Below are 27,821 nucleotides of genomic sequence, written 5' to 3' on the forward strand. Positions count from 1 at the left end.
GAGAATCCTGACAATGAAAAACTCCAGGTCTTAGTAAGAGTCTATTAAATAGGAGAAACCTGACAATGAGAAACTCCAGGTCTTAGTAAGAGTCTATTAACTAGGAGAATCCTGACAATGAGAAACTCCAGGTCTTAGTAAGAGTCTATTAACTAGGAGAATCCTGACAATGAGAAACTCCAGGTCTTAGTAAGAGTCTATTAACTAGGAGAGTCCTGACAATGAGAAACTCCAGGTCTTAGTAAGAGTCTATTAACTAGGAGAATCCTGACAATGAGAAACTACAGGTCTTAGTAAGAGTCTATTAACTAGGAGAAACCTGACAATGAGAAACTCCAGGTCTTAGTAAGAGTCTATTAACTAGGAGCAACCTGACAATGAGAAACTCCAGGTCTTAGTAACAGTCTATTAACTAGGAGAATCCTGACAATGAGAAACTCCAGGTCTTAGTAAGAGTCTATTAACTAGGAGACACCTGACAATGAGAAACTCCAGGCCTTAGTAAGAGTCTATTAACTAGGAGAAACCTGACAATGAGAAACTACAGGTCTTAGTAAGAGTCTATAACTAGGAGAAACCTGACAATGAGAAACTCCAGGCCTTAGTAAGAGTCTATTAACTAGGAGAATCCTGACAATGAGAAACTACAGGTCTTAGTAAGAGTCTATTAACTAGGAGAAACCTGACAATGAGAAACTCCAGGTCTTAGTAAGAGTCTATTAACTAGGAGAGTCCTGACAATGAGAAACTCCAGGTCTTAGTAAGAGTCCATAACTAGGAGAATCCTGACAATGAGAAACTCCAGGTCTTAGTAAGAGTCTATTAACTAGGAGAATCCTGACAATGAGAAACTCCAGGCCTTAGTAAGAGTCTATTAACTAGGAGAATCCTGACAATGAGAAACTCCAGGTCTTAGTAAGAGTCTATTAACTAGGAGAATCCTGACAATGAGAAACTCCAGGCCTTAGTAAGAGTCTATTAACTAGGAGAATCCTGACAATGAGAAACTACAGGTCTTAGTAAGAGTCTATTAACTAGGAGAATCCTGACAATGAGAAACTCCAGGCCTTAGTAAGAGTCTATTAACTAGGAGAATCCTGACAATGAGAAACTCCAGGCCTTAGTAAGAGTCTATTAACTAGGAGAATCCTGACAATGAGAAACTCCAGGTCTTAGTAAGAGTCTATTAACTAGGAGAATCCTGACAATGAGAAACTCCAGGCCTTAGTAAGAGTCTATTAACTAGGAGAATCCTGACAATGAGAAACTCCAGGTCTTAGTAAGAGTCTATTAACTAGGAGAATCCTGACAATGAAAAACTACAGGTCTTAGTAAGAGTCTATAACTAGGAGAAACCTGACAATGAGAAACTCCAGGTCTTAGTAAGAGTCTATTAACTAGGAGAATCCTGACAATGAGAAACTCCAGGTCTTAGTAAGAGTCTATTAACTAGGAGAATCCTGACAATGAGAAACTCCAGGTCTTAGTAAGAGTCTATTAACTAGGAGAAACCTGACAATGAGAAACTCCAGGCCGTAGTAAGAGTCTATTAACTAGGAGAAACCTGACAATGAAAAACTCCAGGTCTTAGTAAGAGTCTATTAACTAGGAGAAACCTGACAATGAGAAACTCCAGGCCGTAGTAAGAGTCTATTAACTAGGAGAATCCTGACAATGAGAAACTCCAGGTCTTAGTAAGAGTCTATTAACTAGGAGAGTCCTGACAATGAGAAACTCCAGGCCTTAGTAAGAGTCTATTAACTAGGAGAATCCTGACAATGAGAAACTCCAGGTCTTAGTAAGAGTCTATTAACTAGGAGAATCCTGACAATGAGACACTCCAGGCCTTAGTAAGAGTCTATTAACTAGGAGAATCCTGACAATGAGAAACTCCAGGTCTTAGTAAGAGTCTATTAACTAGGAGAAACCTGACAATGAGAAACTCCAGGCCGTAGTAAGAGTCTATTAACTAGGAGAATCCTGACAATGAGAAACTCCAGGTCTTAGTAAGAGTCTATTAACTAGGAGAGTCCTGACAATGAGAAACTCCAGGCCTTAGTAAGAGTCTATTAACTAGGAGAATCCTGACAATGAGAAACTCCAGGCCTTAGTAAGAGTCTATTAACTAGGAGAATCCTGACAATGAGAAACTCCAGGTCTTAGTAAGAGTCTATTAACTAGGAGAAACCTGACAATGAGAAACTCCAGGCCGTAGTAAGAGTCTATTAACTAGGAGAATCCTGACAATGAGAAACTCCAGGTCTTAGTAAGAGTATTAACTAGGAGAGTCCTGACAATGAGAAACTCCAGGCCTTAGTAAGAGTCTATTAACTAGGAGAATCCTGACAATGAGAAACTCCAGGTCTTAGTAAGAGTCTATTAACTAGGAGAATCCTGACAATGAGAAACTCCAGGCCTTAGTAAGAGTCTATTAACTAGGAGAATCCTGACAATGAGAAACTCCAGGTCTTAGTAAGAGTCTATTAACTAGGAGAGTCCTGACAATGAGAAACTCCAGGCCTTAGTAAGAGTCTATTAACTAGGAGAATCCTGACAATGAGAAACTCCAGGTCTTAGTAAGTCTATTAACTAGGAGAGTCCTGACAATGAGAAACTCCAGGTCTTAGTAAGAGTCTATTAACTAGGAGAATCCTGACAATGAGAAACTCCAGGTCTTAGTAAGAGTCTATTAACTAGGAGAATCCTGACAATGAGAAACTACAGGTCTTAGTAAGAGTCTATTAACTAGGAGAATCCTGACAATGAGAAACTCCAGGCCTTAGTAAGAGTCTATTAACTAGGAGAAACCTGACAATGAGAAACTCCAGGTCTTAGTAAGAGTCTATTAACTAGGAGAATCCTGACAATGAGAAACTCCAGGCCTTAGTAAGAGTCTATTAACTAGGAGAATCCTGACAATGAGAAACTCCAGGCCTTAGTAAGAGTCTATTAACTAGGAGAATCCTGACAATGAGAAACTCCAGGTCTTAGTAAGAGTCTATTAACTAGGAGAATCCTGACAATGAGAAACTCCAGGCCTTAGTAAGAGTCTATTAACTAGGAGAATCCTGACAATGAGAAACTCCAGGTCTTAGTAAGAGTCTATTAACTAGGAGAAACCTGACAATGAAAAACTCCAGGTCTTAGTAAGAGTCTATTAACTAGGAGAATCCTGACAATGAGAAACTCCAGGTCTTAGTAAGAGTCTATTAACTAGGAGAATCCTGACAATGAGAAACTCCAGGTCTTAGTAAGAGTCTATAACTAGGAGAAACCTGACAATGAGAAACTCCAGGTCTTAGTAAGAGTCTATTAACTAGGAGAAACCTGACAATGAGAAACTCCAGGCCTTAGTAAGAGTCTATTAACTAGGAGAATCCTGACAATGAGAAACTCCAGGTCTTAGTAAGAGTCTATTAACTAGGAGAAACCTGACAATGAGAAACTCCAGGTCTCAGTAAGAGTCTATTAACTAGGAGAATCCTGACAATGAGAAACTCCAGGTCTTAGTAAGAGTCTATTAACTAGGAGAATCCTGACAATGAGAAACTCCAGGTCTTAGTAAGAGTCTATTAACTAGGAGAATCCTGACAATGAGAAACTCCAGGTCTTGGTAAGAGTCTATTAACTATTTATTTATTTTCTGCTGATCAGCTCACGTTGTCATTAAAACAACTCCTCTCTTAAAACAATGGGAATCCACGCCAGCAAAACGATGTGGGCTAGTCAAAGGTAGAACAGTATAGGGTAAATGGTCCTCTGTAGCTCAGTTGGGAGAGCATGGTGCTTGCAGCTCCAGGATGGTGGGTTCGAATCCTGGAACCATCTGCACGTACAATGTATGCACGCATGACTGTAAGTGGTTTTGGATAGAAGCGTCTGATAAATGGCATACAGGATATTGAACAGGGTGCCATGTCAGACACAACCTGTAATGATATAATAGTCCTGAGTGATGGGACCCAGGGGGGTTGAGGTGGTGGTGTTACCCAGGGATCGTAGGGGCTTCTCAGCCTTGACCAGCTCCAGGGCATCCAGGGTATCACGCGTCTCTCCCTCCAGAGAGACCAGCAGGTCAAACAGGCACTGAGCAGACACCCCCTTAGACAGGCCTGTGCTGGTGCACGTCTGGGAGGGAGACACAGTCACATGGTTAGACAACACACGCAGATACGCTCATAAGGGGAGACCTAGTCAGTTGCACAACTGAATGCATTCAATCGAAATGTCTTCCACATTTAACCCTTCTGAATCAGAGAGGTGCTTATGCAAACACACTTACTGTGAACTCCAGCAGTGGGGCCACGCTGGCAAACAGCTGGAGGATGAAGGGTTTACGGTGCAGGATGTAGAACTGTCTGACGCAGAACTCTATCCCCTGTCTCAGCAGTGGGTTACTTTCATAGTCAGCATAGGACTACAACACATTACAGTGGGTTACTTTCATAGTCAGCATAGGACTACAACACATTACAGTGGGTTACTTTCATAGTCAGCATAGGACTACAACACATTACAGTGGGTTACTTTCATAGTCAGCATAGGACTACAACACATTACAGTGGGTTACTTTCATAGTCAGCATAGGACTACAACACAGCAGTTCAATGCTATACATGTTTTCAAATCCTGTGATTTAAATGAGCAATGCCCACTGAGTTGTCAGCAGCACAATTTCCAAGATCAAGACTAAAAAAATCCAGCTGCATTTGGCATTGACCTGCACTGCTCTCTGTGTAAGTCTTCCATTATGAAGCAGAGAAGAGTTCCATTGTCAACATATTGACCATGTGTTACTAGTGGCTATAACGGTCTGCTCCCAGGCTTCAACTCAACTGTAACCTGACCCAGCCCAGCCTGATCCAGCCCAGCCTGACCCAGCCCAGCCTGTGTTTCTGTAAGTCACTGCTATATTATGTAGTGAGACTGACTCACAGAAAGGGGATGCCTTGTCAGTTGCACAACTGAATGCATTCAACCAATGTGTGTTCTGCATTTGACGCAACCCCTCTGAACCAGAGATGTGCGGGGGGCTGCCCTAATCGACGTCATCGGCGCCTGGGAAGCAGTTGTTGTTGTTGGGGGTTAACTGCCTTGCTCAAGAGCAGAACGGCACAATTTTCCACCTTGCCGGCTCGGGGATTCAAACCAGCGACCTTTCGGTTAGTGTTCCAACGCTCTTAACCACAAGGCTACCTGCCCCCCGCCGCCCCGCTCACAATGACAACAGTTTGTGAGAACATTCGGGCAGTGGTTGGCATGGTGCCAAGGTGGCATTGATATAAGTCCAGTTATGTGACTTCTTCCTGTAATGGTTGGGGTTAGGATTTAGGGAGGCTACATTTATCCTAGATCTCTAACCTTTAACCCCAGCAGGTGGATGAAGTAGCACCATGAAACTGATCTAAGATTAGTTCCACATTTTCAGCTTCTAATAGAGAACAACAACCTGCTGGACCTGTAAACTGATCCTATCTCTGTACTACCTACCTGCAGCATGGTGGGGAGGAGCCACTGGTATCCACTCAGGGAGAACAGGTGGTTGAAGTGGACGGCTGTGTTGATGGCAGTAGCCGTGTACTGCCTGAGGAGGGCGCTGTCCTCGGGGTGCAGCAGCAGGGCGCCGTTGAACACGTTCAGGAAGAGCATGATCTCGTCCCCCCACGGGTACTCACTGGGCATGCCCAGAAACATCTCTTCTAGTAGTTTGATCCACAGGACTTTGTGGAGAGTGTCCAGGCCAAAGAGCTCCTTGCCTGGGGAGAAGATGGCACAATATGGGGCTAACTCACGATGGAAGCCCCTTTGCAATGAAGACTTTTTGAAACATCTAGCGTTCATACTTCCCAAGTGTTGGTAGACTTTTGTTTTGTGATCTGTGTTGTCTAGTTTGAAGATGCACCATAGATATACAACGTAGTACAGTACTTTATTTTATTACATCTTCATTTTAAAATGCAACTCATCTCCAGGGTTGGGGTCAATTCCTTTTCAATTCCAGTCAATTCAGAAGGTCAACCAAATTCCAATTCCAAGTTGTCCTCCTTGAAAAGCATTGAAGGGAATTGGGATTGGAATTTCGGTGTACTTCCTGAACTGACCGGAATTAAAATGGAATTGACCCCAACTCTGATCATCTCTCTTTATTGTCTTGTTTGTTCACTCAGGTACCATTCAAGATAAGGTCCACTCCAGTCTTACCCTGTGGCTCGCTGAAGAGAGAGAACTCTCCGTCGATGGCCGTGCGGGGGAAGGAGGGCAGGCGGAGCAGGTCTTCTTGGAGCATGGACACATGGGACTGTTTGTGGATGGCCGGCATGTTCTGGGTCAGGGAGATGAGGAATAGAACACGGCCCACCTCCTCCAGTTTACGGGAAAACACCTAGGGAGAGAGGGGAGGGAAAGGGGGGAGGGAGGGATAGGAAGGGGACACACTGAGTACGCACAAGAGGCTGAGACAGGCACCAGTAAAGATATGGACAGACAAACAGAAGGTCACACTTCTCAAACGGTTAAAGCCACAGTTGGGAGATTTTTAGTCATTTATAATGTGTGTACTCTTTGGTGTAGTGCACAAATTGCAGAGCGTGGCTTTAACTGTGAGTTTTAAACCTGAAACAAAACACACTACTAACACACACTGCACACCTGCTGTACCTGTTTCTGAATGAGTTCCTGTCCTTTCTCTGGCAGCATGTGGACCAGGTTGAGCTGGGGAGACACAGACCTCCTGAACGGATAGATGTCCCTCACAAAGGTCTGAGGTTGAGGAAGACAGTCAGAAAGCACATTATGTAGTCACTGATGGAGAAGAAACTCTCATGGTCATTCTAGACATCTACACATAACCTCACAGTTCATAACACCGCTTGGAAATGGATGGGAATTCCAACCTTGGAATAGTGAATGAGGTTCCAGCGCTTGTCCATGAGGAAGTAGTGTGCCGACCGAGACTCGGGAATGTTGAAGAACTCCAAACACTCCTGTTAGGGAAGAGAGAGGCCAACGAATTGGGGATGACTTCAGTGTATCCCTAAGAATGTTCTGTCATGATCTGTAGAATGCAGATGAACTCTATGATGACAAGTTACCTTGAGCAAGGCTTCAAACTGAGTGTCTTCATGTACAGGCAACTGGGTAGGAATGTCACACTCATTCTGCCCGTGCACTACCAGGGTCTTGGTTCCTGCAAGGACATACATGATTTACTATATTACCCACATGTAACAGTCAACATTATACTATACAACACAGTCAAATGACTGGGCTCCCATTGGCATCCAGTGACCTTTACCTGGCAGGGATGACCTTTTGGTAACCTTTAAAATGGCCTTTACCTGGCATGGATGCAGTGACCAGCAGCTTGACCTCACACTGCTCCTTCTTCATGGTCTGTTTGAGGTCCTTGAAGAAGAGCCCCTCCACGTAGCCCACCACCTCCCACAGGAAGGTCAGCGTGGCCGAGATGGCATCCATACCCCACTCACACGGAGTACGCACAAAGTACATAATCAGCCCCACCTAGGGGGAGCGAGAAAGGGAGGGAACGCGAGAGAGAGAGAGACAGACAGGCGAATGGGGTACAGACAGAGAGAGACAGACAGAGACAGGGAGAGAGAGAGAGAGAGAGAGAGAAGTAGAGGGGGAAGAGAGAGATCTTCATTAATCTTGTCATCAGATTGATCAATACTGCTACTGTCTGATATACATTGACTGATGTCTTGTCTCACCAGGTAGTTGAAGAGGATGTGAGAGGTCTGGGCCGGGAGGTCACCGATGTTCATCAACAGCTTCCTCAGCATGTACATCAGCTCATCCTGATACACATAGAAACATGTGTCAATTCAAACTCAACAGAAAAACACATAAACAACATGAGGGGTTGTGTTCAGTGGGGGGAAAAAGCAGGTAACATTCCGGTCAACCTTAAACAACCTTAACCCAATACATGAAGAAGGTGATACAAACCGAAACGTCTGTGTACAACTTTTCCCCTGCCTGCTGTAAAAAGCATGAAAAAAAACCATGAAAAAAGAAAAAGTAACTTTTAGAGTTCTGTCTCATAATATCTTTTGTGTAAGAACCACCTGTCATTTTTTGTATTTAGTATAGAGAAAATGTTTTGAAACGTTTTTAAACAGGGAGGTAGTCTACTAACAACAGATTTTGTCCATAACAACATAGATCGAACAACATACTGAAGAGAGGCAGGATTCTATTGGTCCTATCATATGAGACTGCAGAGTATTTTGATGGACAACGGCTGCTCTACCTGTCGATTGCTAACGGTGAGCTTCTCCAGGAAGTGCCTGAGCACCAGGGCGGGGTCTTCGATCAGACAGTTCCACAGGATATGCTGGGCTACTGCACTCACTGCAGGATCATGGTAAATGGATCATAAGAAAATGATCATGACTTTTATCAGGACAGACCGAAACATTGCTTTTCTATTTTATTCAACAGTGTGTATTGTGTTGAAAGGCAATGTGTTGTGTTACAGTGGATTCTAGAGTGGCCTTATGGGTATCTACGGAATGTATCTACAGGTGTCTGATCTCACCCTGTACAGCATGTATTCTATTCTCATCCTCTCCCCCCCTCTCTCCCTCCGTCTCTCTAGTACAGTACATTACATTTTGTGTTGAGCGACGCCACCCACCTGCCACACCGTCCTCTCGCACCTCCCCGTCCTCCATCAGGTGCACTATGGGTAAGACGGCAGCACAGATGCATGCTGGGAAGACGGCCTGGGGGGGCTGCAGCATGTGATGAGTGGGTGTGTGTTCTGTAGTGTTCTCCTCATCTAGTTGACAAGAACAACCCATGAATCACTACCACCTTATTCTACTGTAGTTAGGAAGGTATTCTGCTGTAGTTAGGAAGGTGTTCTACTGTAGTTAGGAAGGTGTTCTACTGTAGTTAGGAAGGTATTCTACTGTAGTTAGGAAGGTGTTCTGCTGTAGTTAGGAAGGTGTTCTACTGTAGTTAGGAAAGGGTTCTACTGTAGTTAGGAAGCTGTTCTACTGTAGTTAGGAAGCTGTTCTACTGTAGTTAGGAAGCTGTTCTACTGTAGTTAGGAAGGTGTTATGCTGTAGTTAGGAAGGTGTTCTGCTGTAGTTAGGAAGGTGTTCTGCTGTAGTTAGGAATGTGTTCTACTGTAGTTAGGAAGGTGTTCTACTGTAGTTAGGAAGGTGTTCTACTGTAGTTAGGAAGGTGTTCTACTGTAGTTAGGAAGGTGTTCTGCTGTAGTTAGGAAGGTGTTCTGCTGTAGTTAGGAAGGTGTTCTACTGTAGTTAGGAAGGTGTTCTGCTGTAGTTAGGAAGGTGTTCTGCTGTAGTTAGGAAGCTGTTCTACTGTAGTTAGGAAGGTGTTCTACTGTAGTTAGGAAGGTGTTCTACTGTAGTTAGGAAGGTGTTCTGCTGTAGTTAGGAAGGTGTTCTGCTGTAGTTAGGAAGGTGTTCTACTGTAGTTAGGAAGGTGTTCTACTGTAGTTAGGAAGGTGTTCTACTGTAGTTAGGAAGGTGTTCTGCTGTAGTTAGGAAGCTGTTCTACTGTAGTTAGGAAGTTAAAGGTTACCATATGTACAAGCTCTGTGTCAAGGCATGATTTTATCATCGTGCTTTTATCAGATATTATCAGGTGAGGATTTGCTTTCCTATTCCTCGCCATGTGACTTGAATCTGACCAGCATTCAAAATACCATTCTGACATCTATACTAGCATGCCACTTAGAATGAAGCAATGTACTAGCCATGCATTCTATGTGGGATCCTAATATGGATACTGGAACATGACACCTACAAGTGAGTGGGCATGTGTGTGGTTGCCACGGTAACACAGTCTTACCCTCGGCGCTGACCACGGAGCGGACTGACCACACGGAGCCGCGGCGGAAGGAGTAGTTCCTGTGAGAGTTACTGGAGGTGCAGGACGGAGTGATGGACATGCGGCGAGACGCCAGGTTGACCTCTTCTTCTGCTGGCGGGGAGGAGAGGGTTCAGAGTCAGTCCCAACATGAAACTACCTGCTGGCTGACTGACTGCATTATTCAAGGTGTATTACAACTAAGCACTAGTTGTGGACTCGATGGTAGGGTTGTTATCTGGGGTGTGGGCAACAGTATAAGCTAACTTGTTGTTTTTGTTATTTTTGAAGATGGCTGAAGCACTCTCAGAAAACCTAAATACATAGGTTCTAGGTTTAGTTAGTGCTTCTCCAAACTACGTCAGAATCAGTGGTTTCCTGAATGAGACAGGGGCTGTATCACTTGAATTAACACCTCAAATCAATAACAAATATTTAGAAAATGAAAAAAGAGAGATGTCTCCAGCACTCCATGGCTGTCCCACCCACCTTCCTCCTCCTGCTCGGGCGGCGGGCTGCAGGTGGGTTCGTAGCAGGCCTCCTGGGCCACGGGGATGGCTGTGATGATGCTGGCCTCGCGCCCAAGACGCCGCTTCTCCTCCTCCTGCTGCAGGTTCTTCAGGATGTGCTCGGCACGCTGGTGGGAGCGCGACACGGCCCGCGCCGAGAAAGATTTCTGTAAGAGGTGGTGTGTGTGTGTGCATTTATGTAGAAAAGGGTGTGTGTGTGTGTGCATTTATGTAGAAAAGGGTGTGGGTGTGTGTGGAGGGTGGACGTGGGGGAGGACGTATGTGTGTGTGTGTGTGGAGGGTGGACGTGGGGGAGGATGTGTGTGTGTGTGTTGGCCATGTGTATGGGGTGGGGGAGAGAAAGGACAAACAGAGACACACAGAGGCTCAGGGAAGGGGACTGTGGGATAGGCTCATTCTCAGGGGGTCCTGTTTATAGTACAATTACAATACTGGCATCTGGTGAACATTTGGTAATGTAAACTTTTTCTCTTCCCGACAGTTATATATGGATGACACATGCCGTTATATTCTCCTGATAAGACTGGAAACATTATTAGGGTTTATTATGGTTGTAGATTAGGGTTGTAACTTTCCCAAATTGTACATTTCCGGAATCTTGAGGAAAAAGCCGGAATCCTGGGGATTCTGGGAAAGTGAACTACATTTTGCAACCCTAGATCAGCTACACCATGCACAGGTATCAATTATTTACCATTGTAAATAGTTGTCAGTAAAACTTACTATGTGCAAATCCATCAGGAGAGTATATCCAGTGCAAAAGCTCATTTGAGCATTCTAACCGGCACCAACAGAGATATCACAGTGGATGTTTGATAGAGTGACGTGAAAATGTTGACGTTTGAACAATTACAAAATGGCCGTCACTGGCCATGCATAGTATATACATGCAAAATGACCAATGCATGCAGCTTTCCCAAAAGAAGCCCGGTCATTACAGTACATAAAACGTGGAGTGGCTTGTATAAGATGCATGTATCCAGAATGGCCCGTACGAGGCCCCCTAGTATAGCACCTCCCCCTAGGTCTTAATGTTTGGGGAGAGTCAGACAACTCAGCAGGCAAAACTGGTTGCAATGACGTCGTTATGACGTCTTTTAATGACGTCATGCATGGTCTGCTTGTATACTGGTTGTATAATGGACAATGTGTTAAACTTATCTGACCAGATAACAATCAAAATATAACGTCTTTCCAATGACGCATTCATTTCGTCATGAAAAGTACGTTTTTACCTGCTTGTAACAGAGATCAGTTGGTTGTAATCTGGTAATATGATGTCTTCTCAACCAGAAAACCAGTTTACAATGAGAACATGACATTATTAAGACCCCATGTGCCAAATTTTTGCCCGCTGGAAATGGACAGACATCTCTTTGAATTTTGTCTCATTCAGTCATCAAATGATGAACTCAGTTTCCCATGATGCACCCAAACAAGCATCCATACATAAATTACAACTTACTATGGAATAGATTGATTGAATAAATGTGGGGAACTAAAAACAAAGACAATTGATAGATTGATAAATAACAGACAGGACTATTGTACTCAGACAGTACAATGACCAGTCTAGAGCTGATCTAGTATTGAATGACAAGTGATCTGAATACATCGTTTTTTGGTTTTCATGCTAGACAAAAAAAAAAGCATAGCAACACAAAGAAATTAAGCCAAAAAGTGTCATGGCCGACTATCAATCTAGTAGCATAATATTGTACTGTTTATCAGTCCTCTAAAGCTTATTTCCTGGTGCCATAGCGAACACAAGGAATAAATACACTGGGATAACAGTACCAAGTGTTACCATAACAGTTGTACCATAATGGGTCAGTTGTAGCATTAGTAAGGTCAGTAAAAAAGATGCAACTCCACATCCCAATTCAATTAACAGTGTTATGTCCATGTAATTCAATATACATCCACCAATACCGTACACCACAACAGACTTAAAATGTCAGAAAAATGTGTAATTTGGTTTATATTAAAAATTGGTCAACCATTAGGCTCATTGTAAATTCTGTAAGTATCTGCTGATTGGACAGTAATCCAGGCAGCAGGGGCGGGACTTACAGAGTTGTCCTCGTTGATTGGGTCTTGGACGCTGCCAGTGTTGGAGGGTACCCAGGGCGGGTCAAACATGGGCACACAGGGCATGCCCAGGATAGGTGAGGGCAGGGTGAAGTTGATGCTGGGCGGAGGGATCTTAAAGATAGAGAATTATATAGAGGATTAGTTAATGAGCAAATGATTCAACAAAGCAAGAGACTTAGCAAGAGGTCTACACTTTAGAGTAAAGATCATTTATCTAAATAATGAAAAGCCACAGGACTCAGAATAGAACCTTGGGGGACACCTGTTGTCAACTCCTCATTTTGACTAACAGTTGTTGTATTAGAGGCTGCGGTTCTACTGCACCTTGAAGATCTGCTGGGCGCCCTCCTCCATGCGTGGCCACACCTGGTAGCGGAAGCGCCACAGCGTGTAGAACTTGAACACCGAGTTGATGCGCTGGCTCGCCTCAGCGTGCTGGAACTCAGCCATCATCATCTCTGTCACTGCGTCGGGCACCTTTACCGCACACAGCAAGAACATGGCAGCTGGAGAGTGGTGAGAGGACGGGGGTTAGAGAGAGAGAGGTAAAGTGAGGCGGGGTGAGAGAGAAAGTGGGGATGGACAGAGATATACAGAGTGAGTGAGAGAGAGAGAGCGAGGAGAGAGAGTGAAAAAGAGAGAGAGACAAAGAGAGAGAGAGAGAGAGACTAAGAGAAAAAGAGAGAGAGTAGAGAGACAGAAAGATGTGGTGACAAAAAAAACATACTACATTTTAAACTCTTCCATTTATCTTTAGACTGGAGGCAAAGCAGTGAGCACAGATTTAGAGTTTGGAGTGGAGCCCAGAATATCTCACCAGAATAGGCTTGGAATAACTCTAGTTTACTGACATTAAAGATAAATTTTTTAAAACAGAAACCCTGCTATCCATGACAGTCACCCACAGTTCTCTGTAGTCACCTGCAGCGGCAGCCATATGCTCGTCCACACTCAGCAGGAGCTCCCAGGCTGCAGGCTGGACGTCCGCGTACATGTCCTCTGTCAGGATGGGCGCCGCCTTGATCAGCAGTGACAGAGGAGCTGGGGACAGGCTCATCACCTGAGGGGAGAGGCCACAGCAAGCAAGGGTTAGCATTAGCATGCTGGTGGAGATCTGATAGAATTGATGTGTGGGCATATAGCTTGTATAGCATGCTAGGGACAGAGGGGCCAGGGACAGGTTCATCACCTGAAGGGAAAGGCCATAGACCACAGACAGCCAGGGTTAGCATTAGCATGCTAGTGGACATACCATTGCTGCTGTAGGCCTATAGCTTGTATTAGTATGGTATTGCATGGTGCTGCAATATATTTGAGTTGGCTGAGAGGGCCGTAGCGAGTAAGCATGCTACTTCAGTAGTAGAATTAGAGATTATGTGTTTGAGTGGGCAGAAGCGTGTGGGCGTGGGGTGAGGACATCTTGGCATGTGGTTGGCATCTTGCTCTAGATAAACAAGCATGTAGTGACACAGTGGCATCTGTTGACACGCCGCTTCCGACAGACGGACGGACAGACAGGCTGACAGACAGACAGTCAGGCTGACGGACAGAGACACACACAGGCTGACGGACGGATAGACAGACTACCAAACAGACAGACGGACAGACAGACGCTCTGGCACATGCTATGGCTATCAGGGCATGTGTTGGCATGAGGACTGTAGGTGGGCACCTGGTTGCGGATGTACTTGAGCATGCCCGTGTCCTTCTTGCCCTCGGTGTTGGAGTCTTTGGGGCGTCTCTTCATAGACGGGGTCCTCAGACATGACTTGTCTGACCACTGGAGACACAAAGAGAGGAAGACATTGGAAAATACAAGTCACTTCAGTATCATCAAACCACTCCACATCACATCACTTCAATACATGTGCTGCTGCCATGTTGTGTTGCTACCATGTTGTTGTCTTGTCATGTTGTGTTGCTACCATGCTGTGTTGTCATGTGTTGCTGCCATGCTATGTTATCTTGTAGGTCTCTCTTTATGTAGTGTTGTGGTGTCTCTCTTATCGTGATGTGTGTTTTGACCTATATTTTATTTTTTATTTTTAATCCCAGCCCCCATTGCCGCAGGAGGCCTTTTGCCTTCTGGTAGGCTGTCATTGTAAATAAGAATTTGTTCTTAACTGACATGCCAAGTTAGATATAGGTTAAATAAAAAATATAAAACATTCCATTTCACATCACATCACTTCAATACATTTAAATTCACACCACATCACTTCACTACATTTCAGTCCATTCCTCTCTGCACCCACCTCCTTGTTTTTCTTGGACCGGCTACTGATGTTCCCTGCACTGTCTTCTCTCTGGCTGTCCACTGTCTCCCCGTAGAGCAGCTTGATGGCACGCACCAGGCGGGCACAGGAGCGGCTGTGGTGCTGGTAGCAGCGTGGGTGGCAGAACTCCACGTGGGTACAGATGAAACTCTGCTGGTTGCACAGCAGAATCATGATCTACAGAGGAAGACCACAGAGGGACCAACAGTTATACAGGATGAATGGGCTTGATGAAGGAAATGTGCTAGCGTTATAGCATGTGTGGTCAGGTGAATGGGCTTGATGAAGGCAATGTGCTAGCTTTATAGCATGTGTGGTCAGGTGAATGGGGTTGATGAGGGCAATTTGCTAGCTTTATAGCATGTGTATACAGGTGAATGGGGTTGATGAGGGCAATGTGCTAGCTATATAGCATGTGTGGTCAGGTGAATGGGCTTGATGAGGGCAATGTGCTAGCTTTATAGCATGTGTATACAGGTGAATGGGCTTGATGAGGGCAATGTGCTAGCTTTATAGCATGTGTGGTCAGGTGAATGGGGTTGATGAGGGCAATGTGCTAGCTTTTTAGCATGTGTGGTCAGGTGAATGGGCTTGATGAGGGCAATGTGCTAGCTTTATAGCATGTGTATACAGGTGAATGGGGTTGATGAGGGCAATGTGCTAGCTATATAGCATGTGTGGTCAGGTGAATGGGCTTGATGAGGGCAATGTGCTAGCTTTATAGCATGTGTATACAGGATGAATGGGCTTGATGAGGGCAATGTGCTAGCTTTATAGCATGTGTATACAGGTGAATGGGGTTGATGAGGGCAATGTGCTAGCTTTATAGCATGTGTGGTCAGGTGAATGGGCTTGATGAGGGCAATGTGCTAGCTTTATAGCATGTGTGGTCAGGTGAATGGGCTTGATGAGGGCTATAAAGCTAGCCTATTGCATGTGTGGTCAGGTGAATGGGGTTGATGAGGGCAATGTGCTAGCTTTATAGCATGTGTGGTCAGGTGAATAGGGTTGATGAGGGAAATGTGCTAGCTTTATAGCATGTGGTCAGGTGAATTGGGTTGATGAGGGAAATGTGCTAGCTTTATAGCATGTGTGGTCATGTGAATGGGCTTGATGAGGGCAATGTGCTAGCTTTATAGCATGTGTGGTCAGGTGAATGGGCTTGATGAGGGCAATGTGCTAGCTTTATAGCATGTGTATACAGGTGAATGGGCTTGATGAGGGCAATGTGCTAGCTTTATAGCATGTGTGGTCAGGTGAATGGGCTTGATGAGGGAAATGTGCTAGCTTTACAGCATGTGTGGTTAGGTGAATGGGGTTGATGAGGGAAATGTGCTAGCTTTATAGCATGTGTGGTCAGGTAGCACAGAAAAAAATTTGTGAAATTGTATGAAATGTATGCATTCACTACTGTAAGTCGCTCTGGATAAGAGCGTCTGCTAAATGACTAAAATGTAAATGTAAAAATGTGAATGGGCTTGATGAGGGCTATAAAGCTAGCATATTGCATGTGTGGTCAGGTGAATGGGCTTGATGAGGGAAATGTGCTAGCTTTATAGCATGTGGTCAGGTGAATTGGGTTGATGAGGGAAATGTGCTAGCTTTATAGCATGTGGTCAAGTGAATGGGGTTGATGAGGGCAATGTGATAGCTTTATAGCATGTGTGGTCAGGTGAATGGGCTTGATGAGGGCAATGTGCTAGCTTTATAGCATGTGTATACAGGTGAATGGGGTTGATGAGGGCAATGTGCTAGCTTTATAGCATGTGGTCAAGGTAATTGAGTTGATGAGGGAAATGTGCTAGCTTTATAGCATGTGTATACAGGTGAATGGGCTTGATGAGGGCAATGTGCTAGCTTTATAGCATGTGTGGTTAGGTGAATGGGGTTGATGAGGGAAATGTGCTAGCTTTATAGCATGTGGTCAAGGTAATTGAGTTGATGAGGGAAATGTGCTAGCTTTATAGCATGTGTATACAGGGGAATGGGCTTGATGAGGGAAATGTGCTAGCTTTATAGCATGTGTGGTTAGGTGAATGGGGTTGATGAGGGAAATGTGCTAGCTTTATAGCATGTGTGGTCAGGTGAATGGGCTTGATGAGGGAAATGTGCTAGCTTTATAGCATGTGTGGTTAGGTGAATGGGCTTGATGAGGGAAATGTGCTAGCTTTATAGCATGTGGTCAGGTGAATTGGGTTGATGAGGGAAATGTGCTAGCTTTATAGCGTGTGTATACAGGTGAATGGGCTTGATGAGGGCTATAAAGCTAGCATATTGCATGTGTGGTCAGGTGAATGGGCTTGATGAAGGAAATGTGCTAGCTTTATAGCATGTGTGGTCAAGTGAATGGGGTTGATGAGGGCAATGTGCTAGCTTTATAGCATGTGTGGTCAGGTGAATGGTCTTGATGAGGGCAATGTGCTAGCTTTATAGCATGTGTGGTCAGGTGAATGGAGTTGATGAGGGCAATGTGCTAGCTTTATAGCATGTGTGGTCAGGTGAATGCACTGTACAGGTCACAAACAAGTATGCTAAGTTGAATGCACGCATGTAGGTACGCATGTAAAAGTACGCATACACACACACAGCACCTACATGTAGCCAGGACATGTTACGGTGGTAGTTGTCCTCTCCTCCGCCGGTGCCTCCTGAACCCTCCGGCTCAATACTGGGTTCACTGGTGCTCCATGGACTTCCTGTGATGTCACAACACACAACAATACTGTATCAGTTTAATTAATTGACTCTCCTCGTGGAAATCCGTTATTTTGCATCTCCCATCAAACAAACAACGTTTGTCTATGAGTTAACTACCCAAAGGGGACAGATGACAATGAATACTATACATCACATTTTGGTACAGAGTTGTTGAATGACAAGTGACTACTATGACTGAGTAGTAGGCAAATAGGGCTCCATAGGGCTCTGGCCAAAAGTAGTGCACTATATCGGGTTTAGGGTGCCTACATCTGTGATTAGAATAGATCAGATGATCTATTAGTTTAGATCTATATATGGGTGGCAGTAGAAGTTGTCACCAGATCAGATCTTATTCACCCACCTAATGGTCAAGGTTCGGATATGGGGTTGGGAATCTGAGATCAGTGGTTACTGTGTTGTTACCTATATCAGTGACAGTGTCCCTGCTCTGGGACAGCAGTCCCTCCTCGTTCTCTGACTCTGAGTCTTGGCGGGACATCTTGGTGCTCTTCAGGCTGCCGGCCCGGCGGATGGAAGACAGAGAGCCCCCCTTCTTCACCCTGAAACTCCTGGCCCCCTTGATCTGCAGCAGGCGAGAGCCCCCGGCACGACTCTTCCTGATGGGAGCTGGACGGGCAGAATTCAAAAGGTTAGTCCGCAATCTCACTGGGTTTATGAAGTCCCATACTACACTGGGTTTAAAACATCTTGGTAACACTTTATACATACAGGGCCGGATTACCGAACGGACACGTAGGGCATGTGCCCTCGGGCCACCAACCTCCATGGGGCACACAACCCATTTTTTGGGGTTTGGGGGAGGTTGTGGGCCCCCCAGATAGCATATGATAACAACATGTGCAGAATTGCAGGAAATTAGCTAACAGATAGAAACAACTTCTCATAACCTCATGACAAAATATGTAGAATAGCATTATAAAACTATTTTTTTATAATGAAATGTTTCTTAATGAAAAAATATGGCAGTTTTTTCTATTTCCTGAAAAGTTTCTGTTTCAGAGATTTTCATCTGACACTGACCCTTATGACACGGCCAACTTAGCAGAACTCAATTACCCAGAGGCTCCTGGGCCTTCTTGTCGTCGCAGGCCGTGTCCGACTTGAGTGTGTGGCTGCTGCTGTTCAGAGAGTCGTGGCCGTCCTCGTCGTCTAGGATACCGGCAAAGCTGATCTTCCTCTCATAACGGTGCTGACTCAGCTCAGGGTCCAGCCTCAATCGACAGCTCTCCAAATCCTACAAACACACACAATGCAGACATACACACACGGACAGACACACACACGAACACATGGACACACACACACACGGACAGACATATACGAACAGACAGACACACAAATATGCACGAACACACACACACACCAATTGATTTATAGGGATATGATTGCATTAGAGTAGTGAGTAAGTGTCAAGTAAGTGAAGTTCTCCTACTGACCACTTGGGGCTCTGTGCGTGGCCGGGGGAGGCAGGGGAATGTCTCTCTGAGGAACGTGGTGATCTCCAGCAGCAACTGGCAGGCGGCCATCTTGAGAGCGAAAGGACAGCCACATTTTGTTGGGTTGACTGTATCTGGGGACGGATATTTTGGGTCAAAATAATAGTCGAAGAGGGGAGGTTCTACTAAGCTATATGGAATTGTTTTTAGAAGGTCATACCAAGGATCATTTTGCTATTTGAATTTTAAGACGCCTTGAAGTATAAAAAAATATATAAAACAATTATTTAATGAACGTTTTTATTTGGCCTTACTGCTATTAGCCCATACAAACGCATTGAATAACAGATTCACTACATGGAACAACAGATAGTCCCCCCCAAAAATCAGAAGGAAGCTGGTTCTGAAGTATCTGTCCTATATCTGAACATTGTTTTGGCACTAAACAGTCTCCATATACAGTATACCTCCATTCATATTTGCAACTGGTACCAGGGGACCTCTAGACAAGTCTTGTGAGGGCAGCAAAACAACCACCATGTACGTATTATTTCCACAGAGGGGTCATAGTGTGTAGACTTAACTGTTCGGACGCTACAGACAGAAGTTGGCAGATCGGCTATACCGACTTCAGACGACTCCAAAGAAGCTTGTGGGGGTCATAGAGTAAAACTGAGAACACCATCTTGTTCGTGAGAGTCTCGTCTTTCCAAACCGTTCAGACGCTATAGACGATTTTGCGAGAAGACCAATTTTCGGGATGCCTCATGGTCTGACAAACACTCTAGCTCTGTCACCTTTCACAGCAGACATCGGCGGATGTGGTGGATTGAATGGACAAAAACACATATCTCTAGCTTAAAATGACAGGTTTCTATGGGGATTTGCGTATTATGCTAATTTAAAGGGATAATTTACTCAAAATACAAATTAACAAGATTCTTCTGTGAACCATATTTCCCTTTAAAGTGACTTTTCCTTTTCTATGGCTTACTGTCGTCTAAGTAGTCCTCCTCCTCATCCTCCTTTCTCAATCTTCGCTTGGTCTCCTCGTCATAGATGAAACCCAGGATGTTGGCAGGACTCTCGCTGTCTGAGTGGCACAGCTCACTGAGACGCGTACCAATGGCCTGGGAGAGGAAGGCCAGAGACACACACACGCACGCACGCACGCACACGCACACACACACACACACACACACACACACACACACACACACACACACACACACACACACACACACACACACACACACACACTATTAGCGCCTATCTTCATACACAATCTCGGTCAGTAGAATCATTTGATAGTTGGTCATCCCATCAGAAGGTCACTCACATCTCCCCATTGACAGAAGTGCTTGGCTGCATTCCACTGGAGCTTTTGGTTCCTCTTGTTTCCCACCACGGGCGAGCGTCCCCGAGACAGACCCCGCTTGGTGATGTTCACGTGGTGACCCTTCATCCACTCGGGCCAGTTGCCACGGTTACAACGGTGGACGAAGCGGGCGCACTCCAGGAACAGGGAGGCTCTGGCAACCACCGGAGCTTCCTGTCGGACACCAGGAAGTACAATAACGTGCAGTCAGATGCCTGAAATCTTATTTCAATCAATCCCATATTGCAATATTTACACATTTTTCCCTCTGTCAAGTAACATTCCAGAACGGTCGAGTCTAGTAAAAAATGCTTATTACTACCTGGTAGACTCCCCTCACAGGAGTATACAGCAGTTGTTGATCATTGATTCATTGAATAAGATGTGCTAGTATTGGAACAGATGAAATATGTGGAAAGGCTGGGGAATCCAGAGGACAGGATTAAAAAACACTGAATTAAACAAAGACAATGTGTAAACATTCACATGACCGGTTTGATTTAACTCCACCCTGAGACTACAGTGTAACTGACCAGGTCGAGCGCAGCGGCCAGGATGGATGCGTCAGGGATGGTGCCTGGCTCGCAGCAGTTCAACAGGAACTGGAAGCGTTTCATGCCCTGGCGGATGGCGGCCAGGTTCACCACGTTCTTGTTCTTCATGGCCTCCTGGCTGGCTGCCAGGCGCTCCTGGAACCCCTGGGGCCCTGGTGGAGGAGGAAGGGAGCGGGAGAGAGAGAGGTGGAGGGGAGATGAGTTTTGGGAAGGATGGGGAAGGGTAGAGAAGAGAGAAAGAGAAAGAGAGGAGGGGAGAGGGAGAGAACACCGATAGATGGAGGGGCGGAGGCAGAAGGGAAGGAGGAGGGGAGGGATAGGAGAAGAGAGAGAGAGCAAGAGGAAGGGGGAGGGAGGGGGCGGAGGAAGAGGGGAAGGAGGAGAAGAGAGAGCAAGAGGAAGGGAGAGGGGGGTAGTGATGGGGAGAACACCGATAGATAGAGAGAGGGAGGAGGGAGGAGGGGAGGGATAGGAGGAGAAGAGAGAGAGAGCAAGAGGAAGGAGGAGGGAGGAAGTGATGGGGGAGAACACCGATAGATAGATAGAGGGAGGCGGGAGGGGGGCGGAGGAAGAGGGGAAGGAGGAGGGGAGGGAGGAAGTGATGGGGGAGAACAGAGAGACAGGGAAACAGCAGTAACAGAAAAAAGAGGTGAGTAGGGCAGACTAGGGCCATCTGGGGCCTGGACCTCTATTCTACAGCATAACTAGAGCCTGGAGGTTTTTCTGACCATCTGATCTAACCAGGAAAAACTCAGGGCTCTGGGCATTATCTTTGCGAGTGCTGGCATGAATGACACACCCATATAGCAACATGATCACACAAAAGAACGAGAGAACAGACTGCCCATAGAACATAGCATGATTAGGTCATGTCTGAATCCATTGAATGAAAAGCACCATCGAGCCACTTAACAAACGAAGCTGGAGAGAAAGATGGACATACGGTTATTAAGCTAGGAAATGTGCAACATTCAACAAATATGATGACTTTGTTGTAACTCTTCATGGTAATATTTCTTGATTTGGTGGGTTTCTATCCATAATGGGATAAGTGGTTCAACGAAGACAAGACAGTTACAGCACCATGTGCCCCACATGTTGTGTTTAAAGTCCCACTCTCTACCCCTCGTCTATCCCCCTCTCCTCTTCCCTGTCTTGTCCCTCTCTCCCTCCTTCTCCGTGTCCCTCTACCTGTCTTGTCCCTCTCTCCCTCCTTCTCCCTCTACCTGTCTTGTCCCTCTCTCCCTCCTTCTCCTGGTCCCTTTACTTGTCTCTCATATCCATGGGGACATTGGAGGACATGGAGGTGTCCGTATATGGCTAGATTGTGCCGTGCTAGCAGAAGGACCATGGAGCTTCCTCTGGCCAGGAGAAGAGCTCAACATGGCTGCCATTAAACAGGGATGGAACAGACCCCAGGGACAAAAAACACCCAATGGGTTATAATAAGGGCCTGTCGGTGTGGGCACTGGGCAGAGGTGACAAGGGACTGTCCAGTGAGCTAAAAGATGGGCATTTGCTTAAAAAACTGATGGTTACTATAACTTCTGGAGATGTCCCCACGTTAGGTTATCATGTATGAGTCTAGGCTATCATGTATGAGTCTAGAGCATCATGTATGAGTCTAGGTTATCATGTATGAGTCTAGGCTATCATGTATGAGTCTAGAGCATCATGTATGAGCCTAGGGTATCATGTATGAGTCTAGGATGTCATGTATGAGTCTAGGGTATTATGTATGAGTCTAAGGTATCATGTATGAGTCTAAGGCATCATGTATGAGCCCAGGGCATCATGTATGAGCCTAGGGCATCATGTATGAGCCTAGGGCATCATGTATGAGTATAGGGCATCGTGTATGAGCCTAGGGCATCATGTATGAGTCTAGGGTATCATGTATGAGTCTAGGGCATCATGTATGAGCCTAGGGCATCATGTTTGAGTCTAGGGCATCATGTATGAGCCTAGGGTATCATGTATGAGCCTAGGGTATCATGTATGAGCCTAGGGTATCATGTATGAGTCTAGGGTATCATGTATGAGTCTAGGGCATCATGTATGAGTATAGGGCATCGTGTATGAGCCTAGGGCATCGTGTATGAGCCTAGGGCATCATGTATCAGTCTAGGGTATCATGTATGAGCCTAGGGTATCATGTATGAGTCTAGGGCATCATGTATGTGTCTAGGGCATCATGTATCAGTCTAGGGCATCATGTATGAGTCTAGGGTATCATGTATGAGCCTAGGGCATCATGTATCAGTCTAGGGTATCATGTATGAGCCTAGGGTATCATGTATGAGTCTAGGGTATCATGTATGAGTCTAGGGTATCATGTATGAGTCTAGGGTATCATGTATGAGTCTAGGGCATCATGTATGAGTATAGGGCATCGTGTATGAGCCTAGGGCATCGTGTATCAGTCTAGGGTATCATGTATGAGCCTAGGGTATCATGTATGAGTCTAGGGTATCATGTATGAGTCTAGGGCATCATGTATGAGTATAGGGCATCGTGTATGAGCCTAGGGCATCATGTATCAGTCTAGGGTATCATGTTTGAGTCTAGGGCATCATGTATCAGTCTAGGGTATCATGTATGAGCCTAGGGTATCATGTATGAGTCTAGGGCATCAGGTATGAGTCTAGGGCATCATGCATCAGTCTAGGGTATCATGTATGAGTCTAGGGCATCATGTATCAGTCTAGGGCATCATGTATCAGTCTAGGGCATCATGCATCAGTCTAGGGTATCATGTATCAGTCTAGGGTATCATGGATCAGTCTAGGGCATCATGTATGAGCCTAGGGCATCATGTATGAGTCTAGGGCATCATGTATCAGTCTAGGGCATCATGCATCAGGCTAGGGTATCATGTATCAGTCTAGGGTATCATGTATCAGTCTAGGGTATCATGTATCAGTCTAGGGTATCATGTATGAGCCTAGGGCATCATGTATCAGTCTAGGGTATCATGTATGAGCCTAGGGTATCATGTATGAGCCTAGGGTATCATGTATGAGTCTAGGGCATCAGGTATGAGTCTAGGGCATCATGTATCAGTCTAGGGCATCATGTATCAGTCTAGGGTATCATGTATCAGTCTAGGGTATCATGTATCAGTCTAGGGTATCATGTATCAGTCTAGGGTATCATGTATGAGCCTAGGGCATCATGTATGAGTCTAGGGCATCATGTATGAGTCTAGGGCATCATGTATGAGTCTAGGGTATCATGTATGAGTCTAGGGCATCATGTATGAGTCTAGGGCATCATGTATAGGGCTAGGGGTCTCCCCCTCAATCTGCCAGGGGCTTGCACAGGCAGTGGCTGACAAATACATACAAACACCACTAGCATGAAAGATGGCGGCAGAGAGTGTACAGAGCACTGGACGCACAGGACAGGCCAATGGACAGACCATGGACAGACTACGGACGGAACAGGACAGTCAGGCACATACACACAGAGAGGCGGGCGGGGTGAGGGGGCGAGCGGGCGGGGGGTGATAGGGGACACCCCGGGGGTCTACCATCTTTCTCTTCTGTGTGGTGAAGCTTGGATGGGTTCCGCCTGCCAGACCGCCATTTACCGAGCCGCTTGAAGAAATTCTCCTCCTCGTCCCGGCCGTACTCCACGCCCCCCGCACCCCCGCCGGCCTCTGACAGCTTCACGTTGCTGGTGAACTTCACCTGCAGGCGGGGCGGTGGAGAGAGAAAAGACTGTCCACACCACCGGCAGTAGAACAACAAATATGTAGCATTAAAAAGATAAATATATAAACAGAAATAACAAGTTGTAAACAAAAGAAACACAAAGCTGCCATCTAACTAGTCATTTTGTCATTTAAATAGATTTTCTTGTCTATCCTTTAGAAATGATCAAAATGCCCAGGTAACAATACAAGAGGACATGGTGTGCTCAGCTCAGTCGTGAGAAAAGGTTATATATCAGCCCATGGCAGTAAGACCAGGGCTCTCCAACCCTGTTCCCGGAGAGCTACCGTCCTGTAGGTTTTCACTCCAACCCTAATATAGCACACCTGATTCCAACAATTAGCTGGTTGATAAGCTGAATCAGGTTAGTTACAACTGGGGTTGGAACGAAAACCTACAGAATGGTAGTTCTCCAGGAACAGGGTTGGAGAGAACCTATAGGATGGTAGTTCTCCAGGAACAGGGTTGGAGAGAACCTATAGGATGGTAGTTCTCCAGGAACAGGGTTGGAGAGAGAACCTATAGGATGGTAGCTCTCCAGGAACAGGGTTGGAGAGAACCTATAGGATGGTAGTTCTCCAGGAACAGGGTTGGAGAGAGGACCTACAGGATGGTATCTCTCCAGGAACAGGGTTGGAGAGAGGACCTATAGGACGGTAGTTCTCCAGGAACAGGGTTGGAGAGAACCTATAGGATGGTAGTTCTCCAGGAACAGGGTTGGAGAGCACTGAAGTAGACAGTTGTGAGAGACACAGCCCCTTGTGGTCAGTAGGTGACCCCTGACCTTGGAGCTCTGGCGGATGAAGGAGAGTCGGTCCACAGAGCTGATGTCCAACAAGTCCTCGACCCCGTCGGTCAGCCCAGAGAGAGATGACCGCTTAAGCCAGTTACCTGCAAACACACCCCACCCCACCCCAGTCAGAGGAATGGATGGAGGGAGGGAGGGAGGAGTGCAGAGGGGGTAAACATCACACTTATACATCGAGACATACACATACTGGCAGAACACATACTGAATACACACACACACACACACACACACAGAAGCATAAACAGGAATAAAAGTTATAATCCACACAAATGCAGACAGAATAGCATAAAACACTTGGTCATAGAACAAGGCACATAGGAGCAGCTGTACACAACAAATGAACAAAGAGGGTCTGTGAAGCACGCACACACACACACATACGTAAGACAGAGACGGTAATCGGAAGGTGAACAGTCCCACGGCATGCTAGGGACAAAAGGAATACAAAAGAAGACCATAAAGAGATTAAGTGAATTGTCTACTCATCACCCGTACAACAAGACATGGTGTTAGACTACAGAAACATGATGTTACATAATGTTAGCCTACAGAAACATGGTGTTACATAATGTTAGCCTACAGAAACATGGTGTTACATAATGTTAGCCTACAGAAACATGGTGTTACATAATGTTAGCCTACAGAAACATGACGTTAGCCTACAGAAACATGACGTTAGCCTACAGAAACATGAAGTTAGCGTACAGAAACATGATGTTAGCCTACAGAAACATGGCGTTAGCCTACAGAAACATGACGTTAGCCTACAGAAACATGAAGTTAGCGTACAGAAACATGATGTTAGCCTACAGAAACATGACGTTAGCCTACAGAAACATGACGTTAGCGTACAGAAACATGATGTTAGACTACAGAAACATGAAGTTAGCGTACAGAAACATGATGTTAGACTACAGAAACATGAAGTTAGCGTACAGAAACATGATGTTAGCCTACAGAAACATGATGTTAGACTACAGAAACATGAAGTTAGCGTACAGAAACATGATGTTAGACTACAGAAACATGAAGTTAGCGTACAGAAACATGATGTTAGCCTACAGAAACATGATGTTAGCCTACAGAAACATGAAATTTGTCTACACGCAAACCATATACTTAGAAACACAAAGTTAGAGAGATGCAGCTACGAGTTACACTCCAGTGAACGCAGAGAATGACACATTAATGATCCATTAATGATCCAGTGACAAAGTTGCATTTTCAATGAATCATACATCGGTGTCAGTAGTTAGGTTTCTATCCAATTGGCGACAGATTTTCATGCGAATATTCAAAAATCAGCATACAAACAATTGGTCCAATATGCCCGATTTCCCATCAAATACAGTGCATTTACATAAGTATTTAAATCAAATCAAACTTTATTTGTAACATGCACCGATTGGAGTATCTGTCCATAAGACCACTTTAAGCCGTGCACTCCACAGAGCTGGGCTTTACAGAAGAGTGGACAGAAAAAAGCCATTTCTTGTAGAAAAAAATAAGCAAACACGTGTAACCGATGTGAAATGGCTAGTTAGTTAGCGGTGGTGCGCGCTAATAGCATTTCAATCAGTGACGTCACTCGCTCTGAGACTTGAAGTAGGGTTTCCCATTGCGTTGCAAGGGCCGCGGCTTTTGTGGCGCGATGGGTAACGATGCTTCGTGGGGTGTCAGTTGTTGATGTGTGCAAGGGTCCCTGGTTCGAGCCCGGGTTGGGGCGAAGAGAGGGACAGAACCTACACTGTTACACATGTTCGGTGTTTGCCAAAAGGCATGTGGGAGACTCCCCAAGCAGATGGAAGAAGGTACTCCGGTCAGCTTTTTGGCCATCAAGGAAAACGCTATGTCTGGCGCATACCCAACAACTCTCATCACCCCGTGAACATTATCCCCACAGTGAAGCATGGTGATGGCAGCATCATGATGTGGATATGTTTTTCATTGGCAGGGACTGGGAAACTGGTCAGAATTGAAGGAATGATGGATGATGCTAAATACAGGGACATTCTTGAGGGAATCCTGTTTCAGTCTTCCAGAGAGTTGAGACTGGGACGGAGGTTCACCTTCCAGCAGAACAATGACCTTAAGCATACTGCTAAAGCAACACTCGAGTGGTTTAAGGGGAAACATTTAAATGTCTTGAAATGGTCTAGTCAAAGCCCAGACTTCAATCCAGTTGAGAATCTGTGGTATGACTTAAAGAGTGCTGTACACCAGTGGAACACATCCAACTTGAAGGAGCTGGAGCAGTTTTGCCTTGAAGAATGGGCAAAAATCCCAGTGGCTAGATGTGCCACGCTTATAGAGACATACCCCAAGAGATTTGCAGCTGTAATTGCTGCAAAAGGTGGCTCTACAAAGTATTGACTTTGGAGGGGTGAATAGTTATGCATGCTCAAGTTTAGATTTTTTTTGTCTTATTTACTGTTTGTTTC

General features: G+C 45.4%; 1 protein-coding gene across 1 annotated transcript in view; it reads right to left on the minus strand.

The window, feature by feature from the left end:
• LOC115195176 (protein unc-80 homolog) overlaps positions 1 to 27,821 on the minus strand; it is a 110,518-nt gene that overhangs the window by 31,845 nt on the left and 50,852 nt on the right. The window contains exons 21-49 of the mRNA XM_029754973.1: positions 25,354 to 25,460; positions 24,386 to 24,545; positions 20,833 to 21,005; positions 20,261 to 20,473; positions 19,916 to 20,051; positions 18,922 to 19,055; positions 18,542 to 18,719; positions 17,888 to 18,091; positions 17,360 to 17,460; positions 14,744 to 14,941; positions 14,161 to 14,268; positions 13,410 to 13,548; positions 12,813 to 12,994; positions 12,468 to 12,599; positions 11,860 to 11,892; positions 10,354 to 10,540; positions 9,847 to 9,978; positions 8,660 to 8,803; positions 8,273 to 8,373; positions 7,969 to 8,001; positions 7,731 to 7,817; positions 7,338 to 7,521; positions 7,092 to 7,186; positions 6,894 to 6,983; positions 6,658 to 6,759; positions 6,202 to 6,382; positions 5,491 to 5,756; positions 4,283 to 4,417; positions 3,990 to 4,128 (exon numbers count right to left, since the gene is read on the minus strand). Of these exons, the coding sequence (XP_029610833.1) occupies positions 3,990 to 4,128; positions 4,283 to 4,417; positions 5,491 to 5,756; positions 6,202 to 6,382; positions 6,658 to 6,759; positions 6,894 to 6,983; positions 7,092 to 7,186; positions 7,338 to 7,521; positions 7,731 to 7,817; positions 7,969 to 8,001; positions 8,273 to 8,373; positions 8,660 to 8,803; positions 9,847 to 9,978; positions 10,354 to 10,540; positions 11,860 to 11,892; positions 12,468 to 12,599; positions 12,813 to 12,994; positions 13,410 to 13,548; positions 14,161 to 14,268; positions 14,744 to 14,941; positions 17,360 to 17,460; positions 17,888 to 18,091; positions 18,542 to 18,719; positions 18,922 to 19,055; positions 19,916 to 20,051; positions 20,261 to 20,473; positions 20,833 to 21,005; positions 24,386 to 24,545; positions 25,354 to 25,460 (4,074 nt within the window). The remainder of the gene's footprint in view (positions 1 to 3,989; positions 4,129 to 4,282; positions 4,418 to 5,490; positions 5,757 to 6,201; positions 6,383 to 6,657; positions 6,760 to 6,893; positions 6,984 to 7,091; positions 7,187 to 7,337; positions 7,522 to 7,730; positions 7,818 to 7,968; positions 8,002 to 8,272; positions 8,374 to 8,659; positions 8,804 to 9,846; positions 9,979 to 10,353; positions 10,541 to 11,859; positions 11,893 to 12,467; positions 12,600 to 12,812; positions 12,995 to 13,409; positions 13,549 to 14,160; positions 14,269 to 14,743; positions 14,942 to 17,359; positions 17,461 to 17,887; positions 18,092 to 18,541; positions 18,720 to 18,921; positions 19,056 to 19,915; positions 20,052 to 20,260; positions 20,474 to 20,832; positions 21,006 to 24,385; positions 24,546 to 25,353; positions 25,461 to 27,821) is intronic.

The sequence above is a fragment of the Salmo trutta genome, chromosome 6, assembly GCF_901001165.1.
Source record: "Salmo trutta chromosome 6, fSalTru1.1, whole genome shotgun sequence".
Taxonomy (NCBI): Eukaryota; Metazoa; Chordata; class Actinopteri; order Salmoniformes; family Salmonidae; genus Salmo; species Salmo trutta.